At 36.1% G+C, this 15,841-nt stretch overlaps 1 protein-coding gene across 1 annotated transcript; it reads right to left on the bottom strand.

Annotated features, from left to right (window-relative positions):
• Positions 1-361: 361 nt before the first annotated feature.
• On the bottom strand, positions 362-15,834 carry TRMT44 (tRNA methyltransferase 44 homolog). Its single transcript, XM_027457464.3, has 11 exons — positions 15,438-15,834; positions 13,352-13,469; positions 12,284-12,503; positions 10,985-11,053; positions 8,602-8,709; positions 8,152-8,223; positions 5,423-5,529; positions 4,653-4,836; positions 3,434-3,821; positions 2,380-2,496; positions 362-797 (listed from the first exon to the last, which is right to left on the bottom strand). The coding sequence occupies exons 1-11, from the start codon at positions 15,829-15,831 to the stop codon at positions 562-564; spliced, it is 2,013 nt and encodes a 670-aa protein (XP_027313265.3). The 5' UTR covers positions 15,832-15,834; the 3' UTR covers positions 362-561.
• Between the last annotated feature and the right edge of the window lie 7 nt (positions 15,835-15,841).

The raw sequence follows: 15,841 nt of genomic DNA, 5'->3' as shown, positions 1-15,841 counted from the left end.
TACACAATTTCTCTAAACTCCATAACTTCCCAGAAAGTTAATTCTTCAATCCAACAATCATTTTGTTAGACTAGGTCTGGCCAAGAAAGGAAGGATAATAATTAGCATTATTCCACAGTAAAGAGGCTGTTACCAGAAATGAGTGAAGCCTCTCTGCTTCTACTCCCAAGAGACACTGTGAGTTTTAAGAAACCATAAATCATCCTGGAAAGCATTGAGCAAAACAACTGAATGTTATCTATCATGTACATTTGATGGGATCAAGGATGGTGAAGAATGTAAACTTTTGTATTTACACAAATGCATATCAGACAAGCCATTCTTTTACAGAGAAAAAAAAAAAAAACAAAAAAAACAGAAGTATGTATATATTTTACTACAACCTTTCCATGTCAATAATAAAATAATTAAAATACAGGAGAACTTGTAAACCAACTAGAAAACAAGATACATAGGAATGAGAAAACAAAAAAAACTTTACAGGTCTTCATGCACTAAGTGGTCCCCCAAAGTCAGTCAAATTCAGTTATACACACGAACTTCAAAATAAGTGGCAGATTTTTAACACTGTGTATGTTTTTTCTTTTTAATAGTCTTAGACTGTCTTAGCTCCTCAGTCCCATGAGCATATGGGCAAGATTCAGAAGGCAAAGCACAACCATTAGGATGATGAATGAAAAACCAACAGAGACGTGTTTTATATGCTTCAGCTGAAAGGCATCGTTTTACTTCAGGCTTAGTTTTCCTTGATGGCTTCTCTTTTCTCCAGTCACGAATATGAACTCTCCCATTTAGAACTAAGATTTAAAAACAAACAAAAATGCAGCTGTTAATAGACAGCCATGGGAATCATACTGGAAAAAATGCATAGTGACAGTCAGCAAATAACATATTTTCTACAAATGGATCACTCAGGCAAAACCAAATGTACCATTTGTAAAGAAACAGAAAGATGTGCACAACAAAATGAAGTAATATAGAGATGGACAGAGGTGGTCTGAAGAAAATTTGATCAATTTCCCTGGGAGATGTTTTACCATCGTGCTGAATAGTTTGAGGCACCTATGTATCGTCCTCATAAAGGAGAGGATTCATAGAGGTGTGTTTTTTTAAAAAAATATATCAGGTAAGATAACTTATACCAAAATCCTCAGAATTTAGATTGCAAGTTCTGAAAAAAGTTTGATCTTTAAGAACTATAATCCCTCCCTTGTTCAACACTTTATTACTCTATGTTCAAACTGTAATTACCAGCAAAAAACTAGTTTAAGTCTGATTAATTCTGATAATCACTGTTCAAAAAAGAGTCCAGCGAAAGTTTAGTATCACACATTCAAGCCTGGATGAATTTATCCTTCCAAGTTTCCTTGTGATGCACAAATAGCTCTAAACTCACACAAAGCCAATCCAGAAGTGGGTTCAGTGCTTTAAAATCTCTCTCAGACTTAAAATAAGCAGACCAGTAGATCTCATTAGATTATTAGGGCTCATAGATCACTTAGTCTCATATTTTTTTGTGTGAATGCATGCATCTGTTTGTGATGAGATTTAGAGCTCTACACATATTCTCCTGTGTTCTCTTTGGCATGAGCAAGGTCCCTCCACAACATACACTAGCAGAAGTCCCTTGTTACAATGACGGACTACTGAAGAAAACAATCAAAAATTGGTCTTCTTGAAGTCCCAGGCACTTTCCATGCGATGCAAGATACTGTGAAAGATGTGGCCTTAATCTTAGTCTTTCTTCAGAGGTAACATGCAGATAACATCCATGACAAATTAAAAACAAACATGGGAAAAAAATAAACACACAAACACCCCCCCCATACCACATTACAAGAGGGGAGAGAAGGAAAAAAAAAAAGCAAATAACCCACTACCATCACAGCTATAAACAAATCAAGCCAGCCACAAAATTGTGTTACTGAGCCCTTTGAGACATACTACTACAGACTATATAAATACATCAAGCTTAGTTACAGCAAGGCTAGTTTGATTTTGTCGTCACCATTTATACTACAGGGCTTGGTAAGGCCAGGCCAGGTCCGGATTAAATGCTTTAGCAAACTTTCTCTGCATTTGACTGCCCCCTAAATCATCAATACATTACAAGAAAAGAAAAAAATAATATCTCCCTAGTCAAACAACAGTACTAGATCAGCCACTTTAACTGAAGGTTTGTCTTTTCAGACAAAATTGATCTAGAAAAGTTCTTTGCTGCAGATTACCGTACCAGTCTTATTCAAAAGGAAGTTTTATTAACTATACCTTGCAGCAATGAAGGGGCACAAAGAATACTCAGTTTTCCAGACTGGAATAGTAACTTTTTAGTTAAGTTTAAAAGCAAAGCCAAACAAATAATGCCTATCTACTCCTTACCTTCGAATACTTGATGATTGTTCTTGAGCAGTGTCTGTAAGCCTCCATATTCACTCTTCAGCCTCCTTAAAGTCTCTTTATTTAAATGTTCTGCTACTTCTCTCAAGGAAAGGCTTTCTGTAATAAATAATAGTGTAGCTATAAAGATGTGTATATCTAAAATCCTTGAAAACCCTAACTTTTGTATAAATTAACAATTATGAACAGAATCTATGAATTATACACAAGTACTGTAACAACTTTGTGTTCCCAATATCAAAAACATAAATTGTATATTTTATATGTATATGGTCTGTAAAATGACAGTTTTCATTCTACAGGTCTCAAGTCAGAATTTCCACGGTAAGACACATTTTTTCTTTCACTGCTTTTTTTTTTTGCAGTAATCCTCATTGTACTAAGCACTGTTTACATGCACGTAGTAGAAAGTTTACATGCATTTAGTAAAGGAGAATGAGTCATTTTCTTCCTAACAGTAGCATGTAGCTGCATATAACATAGCATATCCTGTAGCATATAACAAACTACAGTGACTAAATAATAAATATGGGTGCAGGAAAATGAAACTTACTGAGTGCCTATAAAATAGGCTGCAACTTCTATTCCTTTTCATTCTAATGCTAAGCCAACTAAAAATCCCTAATCATGTTGTAATTAAATGGCACTTAAAGCACTTCTTCAAGAGCTATAGCTAGTTATTATGTCACTATCCAAAAATAAACTTAGATCCTTCCCAGCTTAGATGCAGAGATGTTTTGTGAAACAGGGAGAAGTTCTGTTTAAGTTGATTCTGCCACAGTACTCAAGTGTAGAGTAAAAGAAAAACAAGCAAAGACACGAGTTTCAAAATACACTTATGCGACTTATTTGCACCCCAGAGTGCAATAAGACATTGTATAGTAGCAATCAAAGTTTTTTTTTTTTTCAGTTCATGGTATTTCCTAAAGTCTATGTCACTTACTAAATTTAAAAACATGTAAATTCATTGGAAAAAACACCCTCCACCAGCGAAGGTAAAAGGTAACAGAAAGTGTTGCCAGAAAGACAATCTCACCTCCTTGATTCCAGGTATTCATATTTCCACCGTGAGTATTAGAACATGATTTTTGGGGGACTGTATTTAATAGCAAATTTGCCACATTCAGAACCACATCATCTACAAAATCTCGAGGGAGGGCAGCGCAATTTCTGATTTGCTCTACTTTTTCTCTGGGTTGAAATCCAGGCATCCAAATTCTACCAGAAGTTTCCATTTCATTTTCAGGAAGTCCTGAGCCTGCTTCTTTGCATACATCAGAGCAATCTTTATGATTAAATCCAACTCCTCTGTCACATGCAACCACAGGACAAGTCTGACGATTATGAATATACCGTGTTATCTGATTGTCAATCAAAGCACATTCTGTAGATGGATAGGTCCTGTTTTTTCCAATAAGGCACACCTATCTTAGCAGAAATAGGTAAATCACTCTTTGTATCATAATATTTAAACAGAGTCCCATACTTAGATACAGCCCCCCAGCCAGACAGCACATGTTTTACGCAGGCTTCTAAACAGCAAAGTTAAATACAATTAACCAACATAGGCTGATGGAAAAACAAAGACAGAAAGACAGCGTTAAAGTTTTCCATCTTACAGACAAGTATAATAAATAACCATAAATCTTTTCACTCTTTCTTGTATTGAGGATTGTAACCTAGGATGTTAACTTTAATATAGCAGATTAAAAATACTCATGGGTTTCTTGAGTAATCTATCTTCAAAGCATATTATCTAAAACAATGCAACTGACTATGCTTCAATCTTACAAAACAATAACGAAGAAATGTCACAGAATCTGCTTGGGTTGGAAGGGACCTTAAAGATCACGTAGTTCCAATCCGCTTGCCATGGGCAGGGACGCCACCCAGCAGATCAGATTTTTCAACGCCCCATACAAACTGGCCTTGAACACCTCCAGGGATGGGACATCCACAGCTTCTCTTGGCTGCCTGTTCCAGTGCCTCACTACCATCTGAGTGAAGAATTTCCTCCTAACATCTAAAGTCCCCTCTTTTAGTTTAAAACCATTCCCCCTTCATCCTACTCTGCAGGGGGGTTGGACTAGATGATCTTCAGAGGTCTCTTCCAACCTCAGCCATTCTGTTATTCTGTGTCCTATCACCAGCTGCCTGAGCAAAAAGGTTTTTTTGTTGTTGTTTTTTTAAACAAGCCCCGCTTCAGACACCACCTTTAAAAATAAAGATAAAAGCCCTACTGAGTCCAAAATTACCCTTTTTGTTGATGGAATTCTAAGGCAGTCTTCTTCCACATGAAAACCACATACAGATCCCACTTCGGCAACAAAATCAAGATATTCTCTGTACTGAGTCTTCTTGCTTTGTTTTCGACTGTATTTTCCATGAAAATCGAAGAAGCAACATGGCAGCACAAAGTAGCTACATGAATAGGAAGACCTATGGGAAGGATAAAGGATAACTGCTGAATGGAAAGTTATTTCAGATAACACACATAAATTTAAGAAATAGCCCAGACACAGGCAATGATGGAAATTTTTATGAAGGTGACAGAGCTTCATGAAGTACTATTTATACATTCCTCCTTCAGAAAATTTATTAGTATATTCAAAGTCACTGTTTCATAAAGTATTTGCTATACCAAACTACTGTACCAACAGAGTCTGCAGGACTAAATGAAGGTATCAAACTATTGCAGCTGGTTGTGATAAGCAGAACAGTTCAAAGAAAGGCAGGACTAACAGTATTTTTTTTTTAAACTAGATTCATGTCTAAAGAATAAATACAAAATTCTGTTTGAACTTCAAAAGCAAAATGCTGTACTGAATTCCATAAGAAAATAAATACTATTTCTGGGCTTCTCTGCAGCAAAAAAACATTTTGTAAAAATAATCGATTGGCATCACAAGAAGCAAAACTTGCAAGAACCCCTGATGTGGCTGCAAAAGCAGCAGTTTTCACCGAACACGTACAGGTAATTATGCTTTTATTCCTTTCCTCCTGCTTCCCCACCACCACCAAGTACCTGGCTGCAATTACAGGTATCCATGGCGTTAATTCATCTGAATGGTTTCCTATCAGCCAATCAGTATCTGGAAAGAGATGACTATCACCTGGCATGATAGATAATTCCTAAAAAAAAATAAAACAAAAAAAAATTGAAGTAAGATTTATTATAGGTTTCTTTAGATTTATTTGCCAATAAAGCACTGAACAACAATATAAAATCCTACAACAGGAAAAATACAAGGTGAATGAGAACCCACAGAAGCCGTCAATATTTTTCTCAGTTTGAAGTTTCGCCAGGCAGTATTTTTTTTTATAGCTACAAAGAATTAATTTAGCAACAGCCCACAACATATTGGTCAGACAAAGAGAGGAATGACAAGTCTGATGAAGGTATCTGACATCCTAAATGTATGTTAACAAATCTTATAGATCGATTATGATTTCTTGCCATTCTCCTATCACATGTATTTCTGGGCCCGGTTTTTCAGAGACTCATTTCATTTGTTATGTCCCTGTCTCACACAGCAATGAATCAGAACACAGCTTCCCTACTATCTTCTCTCCTTTCACAGACATTTCCTACATTAAATCCAAGTACACAGAACACCACCTTTCAACCTTACCATTTGTTTATAATCAACCTAATTGAGCCCAACACTTTTCTTCTTGTGTACCTTGCCAGAGCGTTCTCATCCAAGTTGTATCAGAGCTACCCTATGACACATGCAATATCAGGAGTAGAAATAGGAAAGCAATACGTCAGAGAAAGAAGGCTTCATTGGCAGCCTTTATGATAGCATTTTGCTTGCGTTATTTCATTACATATGGAATAAGGAGACAGCATATGAGTCTTGCCACAACAATACAGACTCACAGATAGTTATTAATCTTAAGAATACCCTATTCTGTTATTCTTTAAAAAACAAAACACACAAGAAACAAAAACCATCAAACAAACAGCATGAACAGCTCATACAGGCTAAATTTTAAAAGTTCCAGAGTGCTTTTAACATTCATCTTTGCCAAACACTCAGTATGTTCCTACCTAGAAAATAAGTTCAGCAAAGAAAATACTTGAAGTTCCTTATACTATGGAAGAATATGTTCTTCTCTAAAAGCATGTACAAATCTCACAATAATTACTGGACAGATTTGAAGAATAAACAATCCTGTTTCAGATTCAAATTTCCAAATAACTTTAATAACAATTCTGAAAATGATGCCGTTACTGTCATTTTAAATATAGAACATATGCCAAATTCACACACACATGTATAATAGTATCTGTACAGGAATTCAAAAAAGATAACAGGGAATTTCAGAAATCTCGGGCTATCTCTATTCCATCCCAATTGTCCTCTTCAGAAAGCATTGCTTTAGGTGCTTTAAGTATCAATATGGTATATAATCACCTACTTGAAGTACCAAATCCCTCTCAATTTTTAGTTATGTATATAATTTCCAGATAACATACTTAACAAATTTCCTTTTTGAAAGGTTGGCATATGTTAAAACAACTGTTCTGTAAGTGTTTTCTTATGGTTAAGCAAATTACTCTTCCATTATATTTCAGTTTTCATTATTCATTTTAGGCATAGCATGAATTATCAGTGTTGTACTCCACATTTTGACAGTAACCCATAATCACATTTGTTTTTGCTATATCTGACAGTAGTTTGGTGATCTAAAGTACCACCTCTTACATTCATTTATATCATTAGCATATACACTGAATGTCACAAATGCCAATATCCATGTTGCAACTCATGCTTTAAATTAATATCAAACCAAAGCAAAGCAAAGGCTGTACAACATGACTGCCCCACCTCCCAACCATGAAAGCTGCTGCTCTTTTCTTGATGTAAAGTTGTTAGCATTTAAAGATTTGTTGAACTGACGTTCAACCAAACCTACTAGAGAATAGCTATGGACAGAAAAGTATTTTAGTGTATTGGAAGCTGACAATTTTTGAGGGAGTAAGATGAGAAATTCCAGAGTCTAGAGAACAAGAAACCAGGAACACTTCACCTCCAAAGGGCAACTGTTCATCACTGCCACACTTAAACAAGCATCAAACGAAAACCAGCTAGAGTTGAAGCAAATGTGCCTGTGCTCAGATTGTTCCTGTCCTCATAAAAACAAGAATGGAGAACTTGAAATACAATCCCTCTTTCAGACTCATTTTTCTGTCCATTTTTTTGGAAGGCTGTTATTGCAATGACTTACCACAAGGTCAGAACAGCAGATGAATTGGCTCCTTTGAGTTTCAACAATTTTGTTCCGAAACAATACAGAGCACTATAAGATCAGAATCACTTTGAGAGTGATTCTGTTATTAATTCATGAATAAACTACCCACAACTTTGGAAACCAACATCTTTTGTGATGTACAGAAAGTGCAAATAAAGCTGCTCACTATTGAACTTCCAGTAAAATCAAGGATTGCTTCATAATGTGCATGTCTGCACAAGCAGTAAGAAATCATGCTAGTGCTCTCAGCTGAAAAACTAAGTAAATTGCAAATAAGCAAGCATATGATATAGCATTGCTCTATTAATCCCCTCTACAGCTTACTTTATAACCTTTTAGGACATATGAGTGGCAGCATACCAAACCCACACATTGCTTTAGACAATTGTCAATAACCCAGTGCTTTTAATTACATTTGCATCAATACAGCCTGAAGCAATGAACGAATGAATAAAGTTACAAAATGAATGAGATTGACATACATTTGCTTAATACCTCTAAATGAGTTTCTGGTCCATACATGTCCCATATTTTTCTTCTCCTCACATCAATTCCTCTACCAGAGTGCTGAAATATTTGAACAAAGTATCATTTTTAAGTACCAATTGCAGTAGAAATTCTCAGACAAGCTGACTAAATGTACATACTAACATACACCACTTCAGTCACACTAGAATTTGGACACATAACGAAACAGTTTCATCATTTCAGGCATAAATTGATTACCCCTAATCCCTTGTTTTCCCTTCTATTCTTCTATTTCCCTATTAATAATAATTAGAAGGTTTCTAAAGCTCTGCTTATTTTTTTTTGATAATTAGTGAGTAATAAAGTCTTGTTCTAATGACAAGAATTAACTGAATTTTGACTATTTGCCTGCCAAAGGAAAGCAGAACAAGAAAAATGAAGATATCTTTTGTCTGTTTTAAAATGCACTCTATTTACCCCTTCACTGCTTAGAATATGAACCAGTAGACCATTTCCACATCCAAGATCTACAAATGACTGTTTCTTGGCCAATCCTTTTTCTCTTCTCTCTTCTTCCCAGAGAATCTAGGACAAGAAAAGAAAACATTTTAGAGTTATACTCTCAAATTCCCCTGTCAGAAAGCAGTAATAAGACGTCTGAAACGAAAGGAGAATTCTGGGAGACAGTGAAGAAGTGACAGAAGACAGCCACAGCACTCAAAGAGAAAGCAACTTGAGAAGGAAAAAAAAAAAACAAAACACAATATATTAAAACAACTAATGGAGGGAGTAAGATTATGTTTCAAAGTATCAAGCATTTTCCAAGTGCTAAGCATCCTTCACTCACTTCTGAGTGCCTGAAGTTGAAATTAATATTGGCTAGGCTAGGGAAAGCATAAATGTAAAAATATGCTGCTGAAACAAATGGCACAAGAGATTAACATGACGAAACAGCAACTAAATTAGCAACAATATCTCTGCATGTGACACTACAGAAGCCTTTATATCCACTGTATAAAAGAAAGAATTGGGTGCAGGGATAAAAATAAAATGTTGCTTGTAATCAATTGGCTATGAACTGCAACTTTTACAGACTAGACAAGAAATTGTAATTTACTTTGCAAGAATCAGCTGCCCCAAATTCTGAATCAGATGAAGTGGATCCCCCAAAGCTCTTAGTCCAGTTCCAGACCCTGCTCTGTACCGAAGTAGTTACTCCTACATAGTTATGCAATTTGGAAATTGCTAATCTTAATAATAGGATATTTGTCCTCAGCATATAGATTAGTCTCCTCTTATTCCTCTCAAACTCTTTTTTGCTCAATGAGTGTGTCCTCTGAAGCTTCTCAATTCTTATTTTTCCCATGAATAACAGAAATTGTCAAGCATATTTAACCACAAGAATTAGTAACATTGCTGCTTGTTATTTTGTCAGTTTAGGCAAAGAAGTTACAGATAAACCATAGGATTACATGGTTGTGTTTACATTTTTAAATGTATCAATCATTGCACTTCTGCTCTCCAGACTGTAACCCAGAAAACTCTAATTGCCTCCTACTCAGATCACACACATCCTCCATCCCTTGATGAGTTTCTTATGATTCAAACTGAACAGGTTTGAATCATAAGAAACTGGTAATGTGTCTACCATAGACACTGGTAATGTGTCTAGACAGTAGGCAGCGTTTATATGACTGCAGAGTATAATGAAGGGGTCAGATGACCCCTCCTCTCATCATGTCAATTTAAGTACTGTAAATCCATATTAATTTAACACTGGACCTTTTATCACTCATTATTTCTAAATAATGAATTATTCATATCTGTTCGTTTTTTTTTCCCAGTGAGGTTAGATTATTAATATATTAAGCTTTAATTTATACAAGCCAGTTATTGCATCATTTTAATAACTTATGGAAAGTTACTGCTACTTCAACTAAAAAACATTATGACTGTAAACAAATACTGTCTGGCAAATTTGTATGCACAACATCTTCAGCAGTGTCATTAGAGAATTTTCCTGGGGCTACAACTATTATAATTCCTCATGTACATGACTTCATTTTCTATTTTTCAACATTCAACAGCTACTACTGTCATGGTGGGAAAAAATGATAAAAGTCTATTATATAGCTCTTTCCATAAGCCAACGTCATATCAATATGATATTCAAGATTTTGAGAGCAGCCTATGGCAGTCAGGCTTCCTCAAACAATTTTAAAAAAATTTATGTGATAAGGAACTGAGTTTCTAAGTTTAAACAAACAATTAGTAAACTAAAATAGCCCTCAATGAGATCTGTAAATGAGTTAACTTGTTTACAAATACTGACTTAGAGGAGACAAGGTATCTGCATTATACTTCTAGGTAGACATACTCTTACTGCACTCTAGATAGTAATCAAAATATTGATGTGCCTACAGCTTCTCATCTCCAAACTAGACAGTAATCATTATATCTTTGGTATGTAAGTGCTTTTGTTTTAATCACTTTAAAACAAACAAAAAAACTACAGCTTGTCTGTGTGACATAAGAGTCCTATGACAAAAGACTGCAAGTCTTCAAAAAAAGTGTTAATGTTCCTCTAATTTTAATTTTGTTACTGTGCTTATTTTTTGTGGTATGCCATGGTATAAAAAAAATAAATTCTTTTTTCCCCTTGCTTTGTCACATTATTTTTTTTTTCAGATTCTGTAGTAAAATGCTTATTTTTTGTAATCAGTTATTGTATATAAATCCCTGAAATGCCATTGAGATTACTACCACAGAAGATCCTAATACAAGCTCAATTCGAATACACTTTGAGCCACGAATTCCACTTTCGGTCAAGTTATGTTCGAAAACACTAATAAAAACTTACCAGCAAGTAAGTAGCAATGGCAACGTCCTCATATACAAACTTCTCAGGATCTGTTACTTCAGGCCATACCTTCACGAGAAGAAGAAAATAAAAGAAAAACTATTATTTTCTGTGTCATCTTAAAATACTGCAAAGAGAGCTCAGAATTACCTGGATACTCATCTTCTTCAATAGACTTCTACACTTAATACATTTTGAACCGAGTACAAATACACACAAAAAACGTAAACAAAGATTTTGTGAGTCACACAAAAGTACATTGGTATAAAGAATGTCTGCTTTCAGTCAATAAAGTTTCCAAGAACATTACAGCTCCATATGCACATCTTGCAAGTAACCTGCTGCACCCGGTCTGTAATAGAACATGTATTCTTTTGCTTATTCTAATTCTCATATTATTCTTCCTGTTAAGTGCATTATTAATTACAGTATTCATAAATTTATTTTCAAAAGATGAGGAACTATCCTGGCAAAATGGAACATGAAGAATCAAAATATGAAGGAGAAAGATAGAAAAAGTGTAATCCCTATTTTCTAAATGAAAAATGGAGACAGACTAAAACATTCTATGGTACAAAACACTACTGAAGAGCTAAAAAAAAATAAAATAAAATAAATGAACCCATTACCTTACTCACAATTCAAACATTCCTGCTACACTTATCTTTTTATTAGTGGAGAAGCATCAACAGCGAAACCTTTCAACATTTCCATAATGTTTTACAAAAACATTTATCAACTTCTTTGGTTTCTAGAGTTTGTTGTATAAGGATATTACATCATACAGCATTTAAGGTCATTTTTAGGAATCCCCAGGATAAGACACTACTAAAACACTGCTGCTCCAACTCAGAAAGGCATATTAATGCATCAAAATGTAAATAAAGCAACAGACTTTTAACTAGCGTTGCTTCCTAACTCTTTGATGCTTTTTACAAGGACATACTATATTTATGCTTTATTGTGTGGGTAATTTAGTATTTCCATCCACTGACCTACTGCTTACTTCTTTTTTGAAGACAAACATTGTGGAACATGTCTATCACCACCAGATATTTAGTATGAATTTGGTTCAAGATTTTCCAGTTCAGTTCTTCCAAATACTATAAAAACTATTTTTTTCCTCCACATATGCAGTATAAGACTAAAAAACAATCCAACAAACTATAATGCATGCATTTTAATTAAACTGATTCCTTTATTAAAAAAAAATTGGAAGAAGCAGTTTCAGGAAACATAACAGCAACAAAAAACAACGGCAGGAAAGCATGTTATTACTACATTTATTGCCAAACTTACCTTTACCATCTCCTTGTATTTTTCTTTAAGGTCTTGATAAACCTTGCAGTATTTTGCTACAGAAATGAGTGAGAGTGTACTTCTAAACTCACTGTGCTTTTGCTCCACAGACCACTTAGCCAGTTTGGGCAAAAGTTCATTTCCAAGCCATGCTAGTTTGGGGTATGTAATTCCATCTGAAAACCAATCTTCTGAAGACAGAGCAACAATAGACACAGACCTTAAAATAAATAAATAAATTAAAACTTTGATGACATACAGTGGATTCACACTTCTCACCAACTCAAGAGTAAAGAAAAATATAATAAAGTGGAAAAAAAAAAATCAGAAGATCAAATAAAGGCCTAAGAGTACACCGAGGAATAAATAAGCACATAATGCACAAACAAAAGGAAAATAAAAGTGAAGTTAATGAATAATAAAACAGTCTTTCCTAGATTTTGTTAGACAGCTCATTATCTCCTAATTCAAACACCATATGAGAGTCTATGCTAGATTTACTACAACGACCGAAGACTCACATACAATAAACAACCTGATTTACCACAATATTCCAAATGCTAACAAGTGGGTACCTCATGAAAACAAACAAAAATTAAGAGCAAAATATCATCAGTTGGTACATTTCACTATTTCCAATCTCTAAATTTATTTAGATTTTGTTAGTTATGTAAGCTGTCAGCATGAACAATTACATCTTCCATGCTCAAGACCAAGATGTCCACGCATTTTAATGACTGAAGCCTGGCAGGTTCCAAAGAGCAATTCCTTTTCATTTTTCAACCTTACTAAGACCTACAGAACCTGACTTCCAGCACAGACATAGTTATCTCCTACTGATGAGGATACACATACAGTCAATATATTACATTTGAAGTTGAAATAGATTTGTTTTTTGTTGATTTTGGTATTTTACGTATTGTTTTTAACTGAACACTATGCACTGAGATCATACCAGTAATGCCACTTGCTAATCACACAAGTTATAAAAACCAAATCACCTGGACACCAACGCTAAACCACGATGTGATTCTTAAAATAACTCAGGGTTTCCTTCCACTCACTCACCATTCTTCATCTTTTATGTGCGTAAGCTGAATTTCATAAGTATTGCACTTTTTAATCTGGTATTTTCCTTCCTTGTTTTCCTCCAAAGGCAGAAAGGTCACAATTCCACTGTAAACATCTGAAAAGATATGTAAATGGTGATATATTATTATTACATGGTACAAACCATCCTGGCTAGCACAAAAAAAAATAAAAAGCTTTTTTTCTTACTACATTAAATGCATACTAATGAGGCAAGATCAAGGACAATGAAGGAAGAACCACAACGCTGAATTTTGGGAATTCAAACAGTTTAATAATTTCAGACATCAGGCACACTGAGAAGCAGATCTACTCATAGCACTCCACTGCATGTTGTTTCCCAAAAGGTATAAGGCCAATCAGCAAGACTATTCACAATCTATAAATATCTGAAAAGCTAGAGACATTGAGATTTTCTAGTATAAAAACGATGCTTTCCCATTCCACACAGCAAATCTGGAGTTATGGGATGCACACTCCAACTTATTGCAGACTTACTTACCTGCTCACCCTGACATTAGAGAAACTATCAAATGCAGAATTCCATGACATTATAATATTATGGAATACTATGGAAAATATGATCAGTATGATCTACTGTGTGATTATGATGAAGCATAACTACTCTTCAGTTTTAGCAACACCAGCTTTCCCAATTAGACTTCCTGGATGTAGCTATATGAAAAATAACAACAACATACAAACACTAAATTAGTATTCTGTAACTCTGAAAGACTACCTGAGAAGACCTGTTTTTAGGTAAAGGCACAGGTAATATGTTACATCCTAAGTTATGTTCAGCAGCGATCCTACCGATCATAGTATCTGTCACCTGTGGAATAAAATACTTATGCTTAAGTTCCGAACACTACCGATTTTGAAAAAGTTGAGATGGGCAGAGTAACAGCTGGCCATGCTCTTCAGTGCTTCTATGATATTTAAAGAAGATATCCTGCAACTTTTAATGTGTTACATTTTCTAACATTACTCATGCATGTATCAGTTAACTCCTCCACAAAGGGAAACACAGAGGGAAAGAATACATCCTTTTGAAACAACTTTCAAATAAAAACAAAAGAGACTGTAATGAAACACAAGTGGTATCATACAATCTAGTATTCACATGCTACTATTTTTTACTGTCTTAATTTACTCCCTATATCCTTCCTATAGATTTTCTCTAAAAGGATTTACTCTATTCTATATGGCACATGATACGTATGTATTATTAATTTACGTACTAGTTGCAAAAAAAAAAAAACCAACAAACACTTAGCTATTGCTTATCCAAGGGAATTTCTTTAAAATAACATACGTTCCCTATTTGAAACTGATCCTTCACTTAACATCAAAACTGATAACTGCAAATCTCCAAGCTATGAAAATATTACGTTGACAAAGAAACCAAAATATCTACGGACACCAAAATTTCTTGTGTGAGATGGAAAAGAATAATTCGCAATAGAGCAAACATTAAGTCTTGCTTTTTCAGCCTATCCTTAGCCAATCCCCTCTCAATGCTCTAGATTTTAAAAATCTTATTAACAAGAAAATTTTACAGGCTTTTTCCAGGTGTAGCTCAGAACATCACCTTACAACATCAAAAGAAGACAAACAAACCTAAACATAGACTTTTTTTGGAAGGCTTCCTCAGTACTCAGAAGGAATTTTACACAGTAGGACCACTCTAAGTCCTAGCAGGACTTCCTGCAGTGTGGTTCCACCACAGCAAGTACCTGACAAAAAACAACTCATGCCTTTTTTTTTTTTAAAGCAAAACCAACAGCATGCAAACTGGCACAAGCAGTTTAGAAGTGGCGAGGCTGATGCAAAAGCTGTCTGTGCATTTTCTGAACTCAGCATATTTATAGGGTACAGTCACTCCTTGCAAGCTGTCATTAGCCCTGCACAACGAGCAGTGTTTCTGTGGGGGGAAGCTTCTGTCAGGACCCCACATGAAGCACAGTCCTTCCTAAGGAAGACGGGATGAGCCATTTTCTCCCCACTCCCTCAGGCCCTAATCTCCCCAGTTACTCAGAGGGGGTGCCCAGGGCTGGGGGCTCACCTTGTACCACCAGCTCCTTTGTCGGAGGGGCAGGGGGCCCGGCGGGCCGTGCCCGGGGCAGCAGCGTCCTCAGCACGGCGCGGAGCTCGGAGCCCGGCCGGCCCCGGGCCGTGAGGGAGGGCGGCAGGTGCCCGCTCACCTCCCTCCACAGCCGGCTCAGCTCCGCAGCCCCCTGCGGTCCCTCATCTGTCCCTCCTCCTGGCACAGCGGTGAGACGGGGAGACCCTCCCTCGCTTTCCCCGAGCAGCACCGTCCCCTCCGCCTCGATGGCGGCGCCGCACAGCCGCCTGTTGGCCACCTGCGGCTTCTCCAGCCAGACGCGCACCGCCGCCCAGAAGCCGCCGGGCAGCGCGGCGCCGCCATCTCGCACCGTCGCCGTGCCCACCGGCCCCATGGCCTCCTGC

The sequence above is a fragment of the Anas platyrhynchos genome, chromosome 4, assembly GCF_047663525.1.
Source record: "Anas platyrhynchos isolate ZD024472 breed Pekin duck chromosome 4, IASCAAS_PekinDuck_T2T, whole genome shotgun sequence".
NCBI lineage: Eukaryota > Metazoa > Chordata > Aves > Anseriformes > Anatidae > Anas > Anas platyrhynchos.
This window is presented reverse-complemented; position numbering and strand designations above follow the sequence as displayed.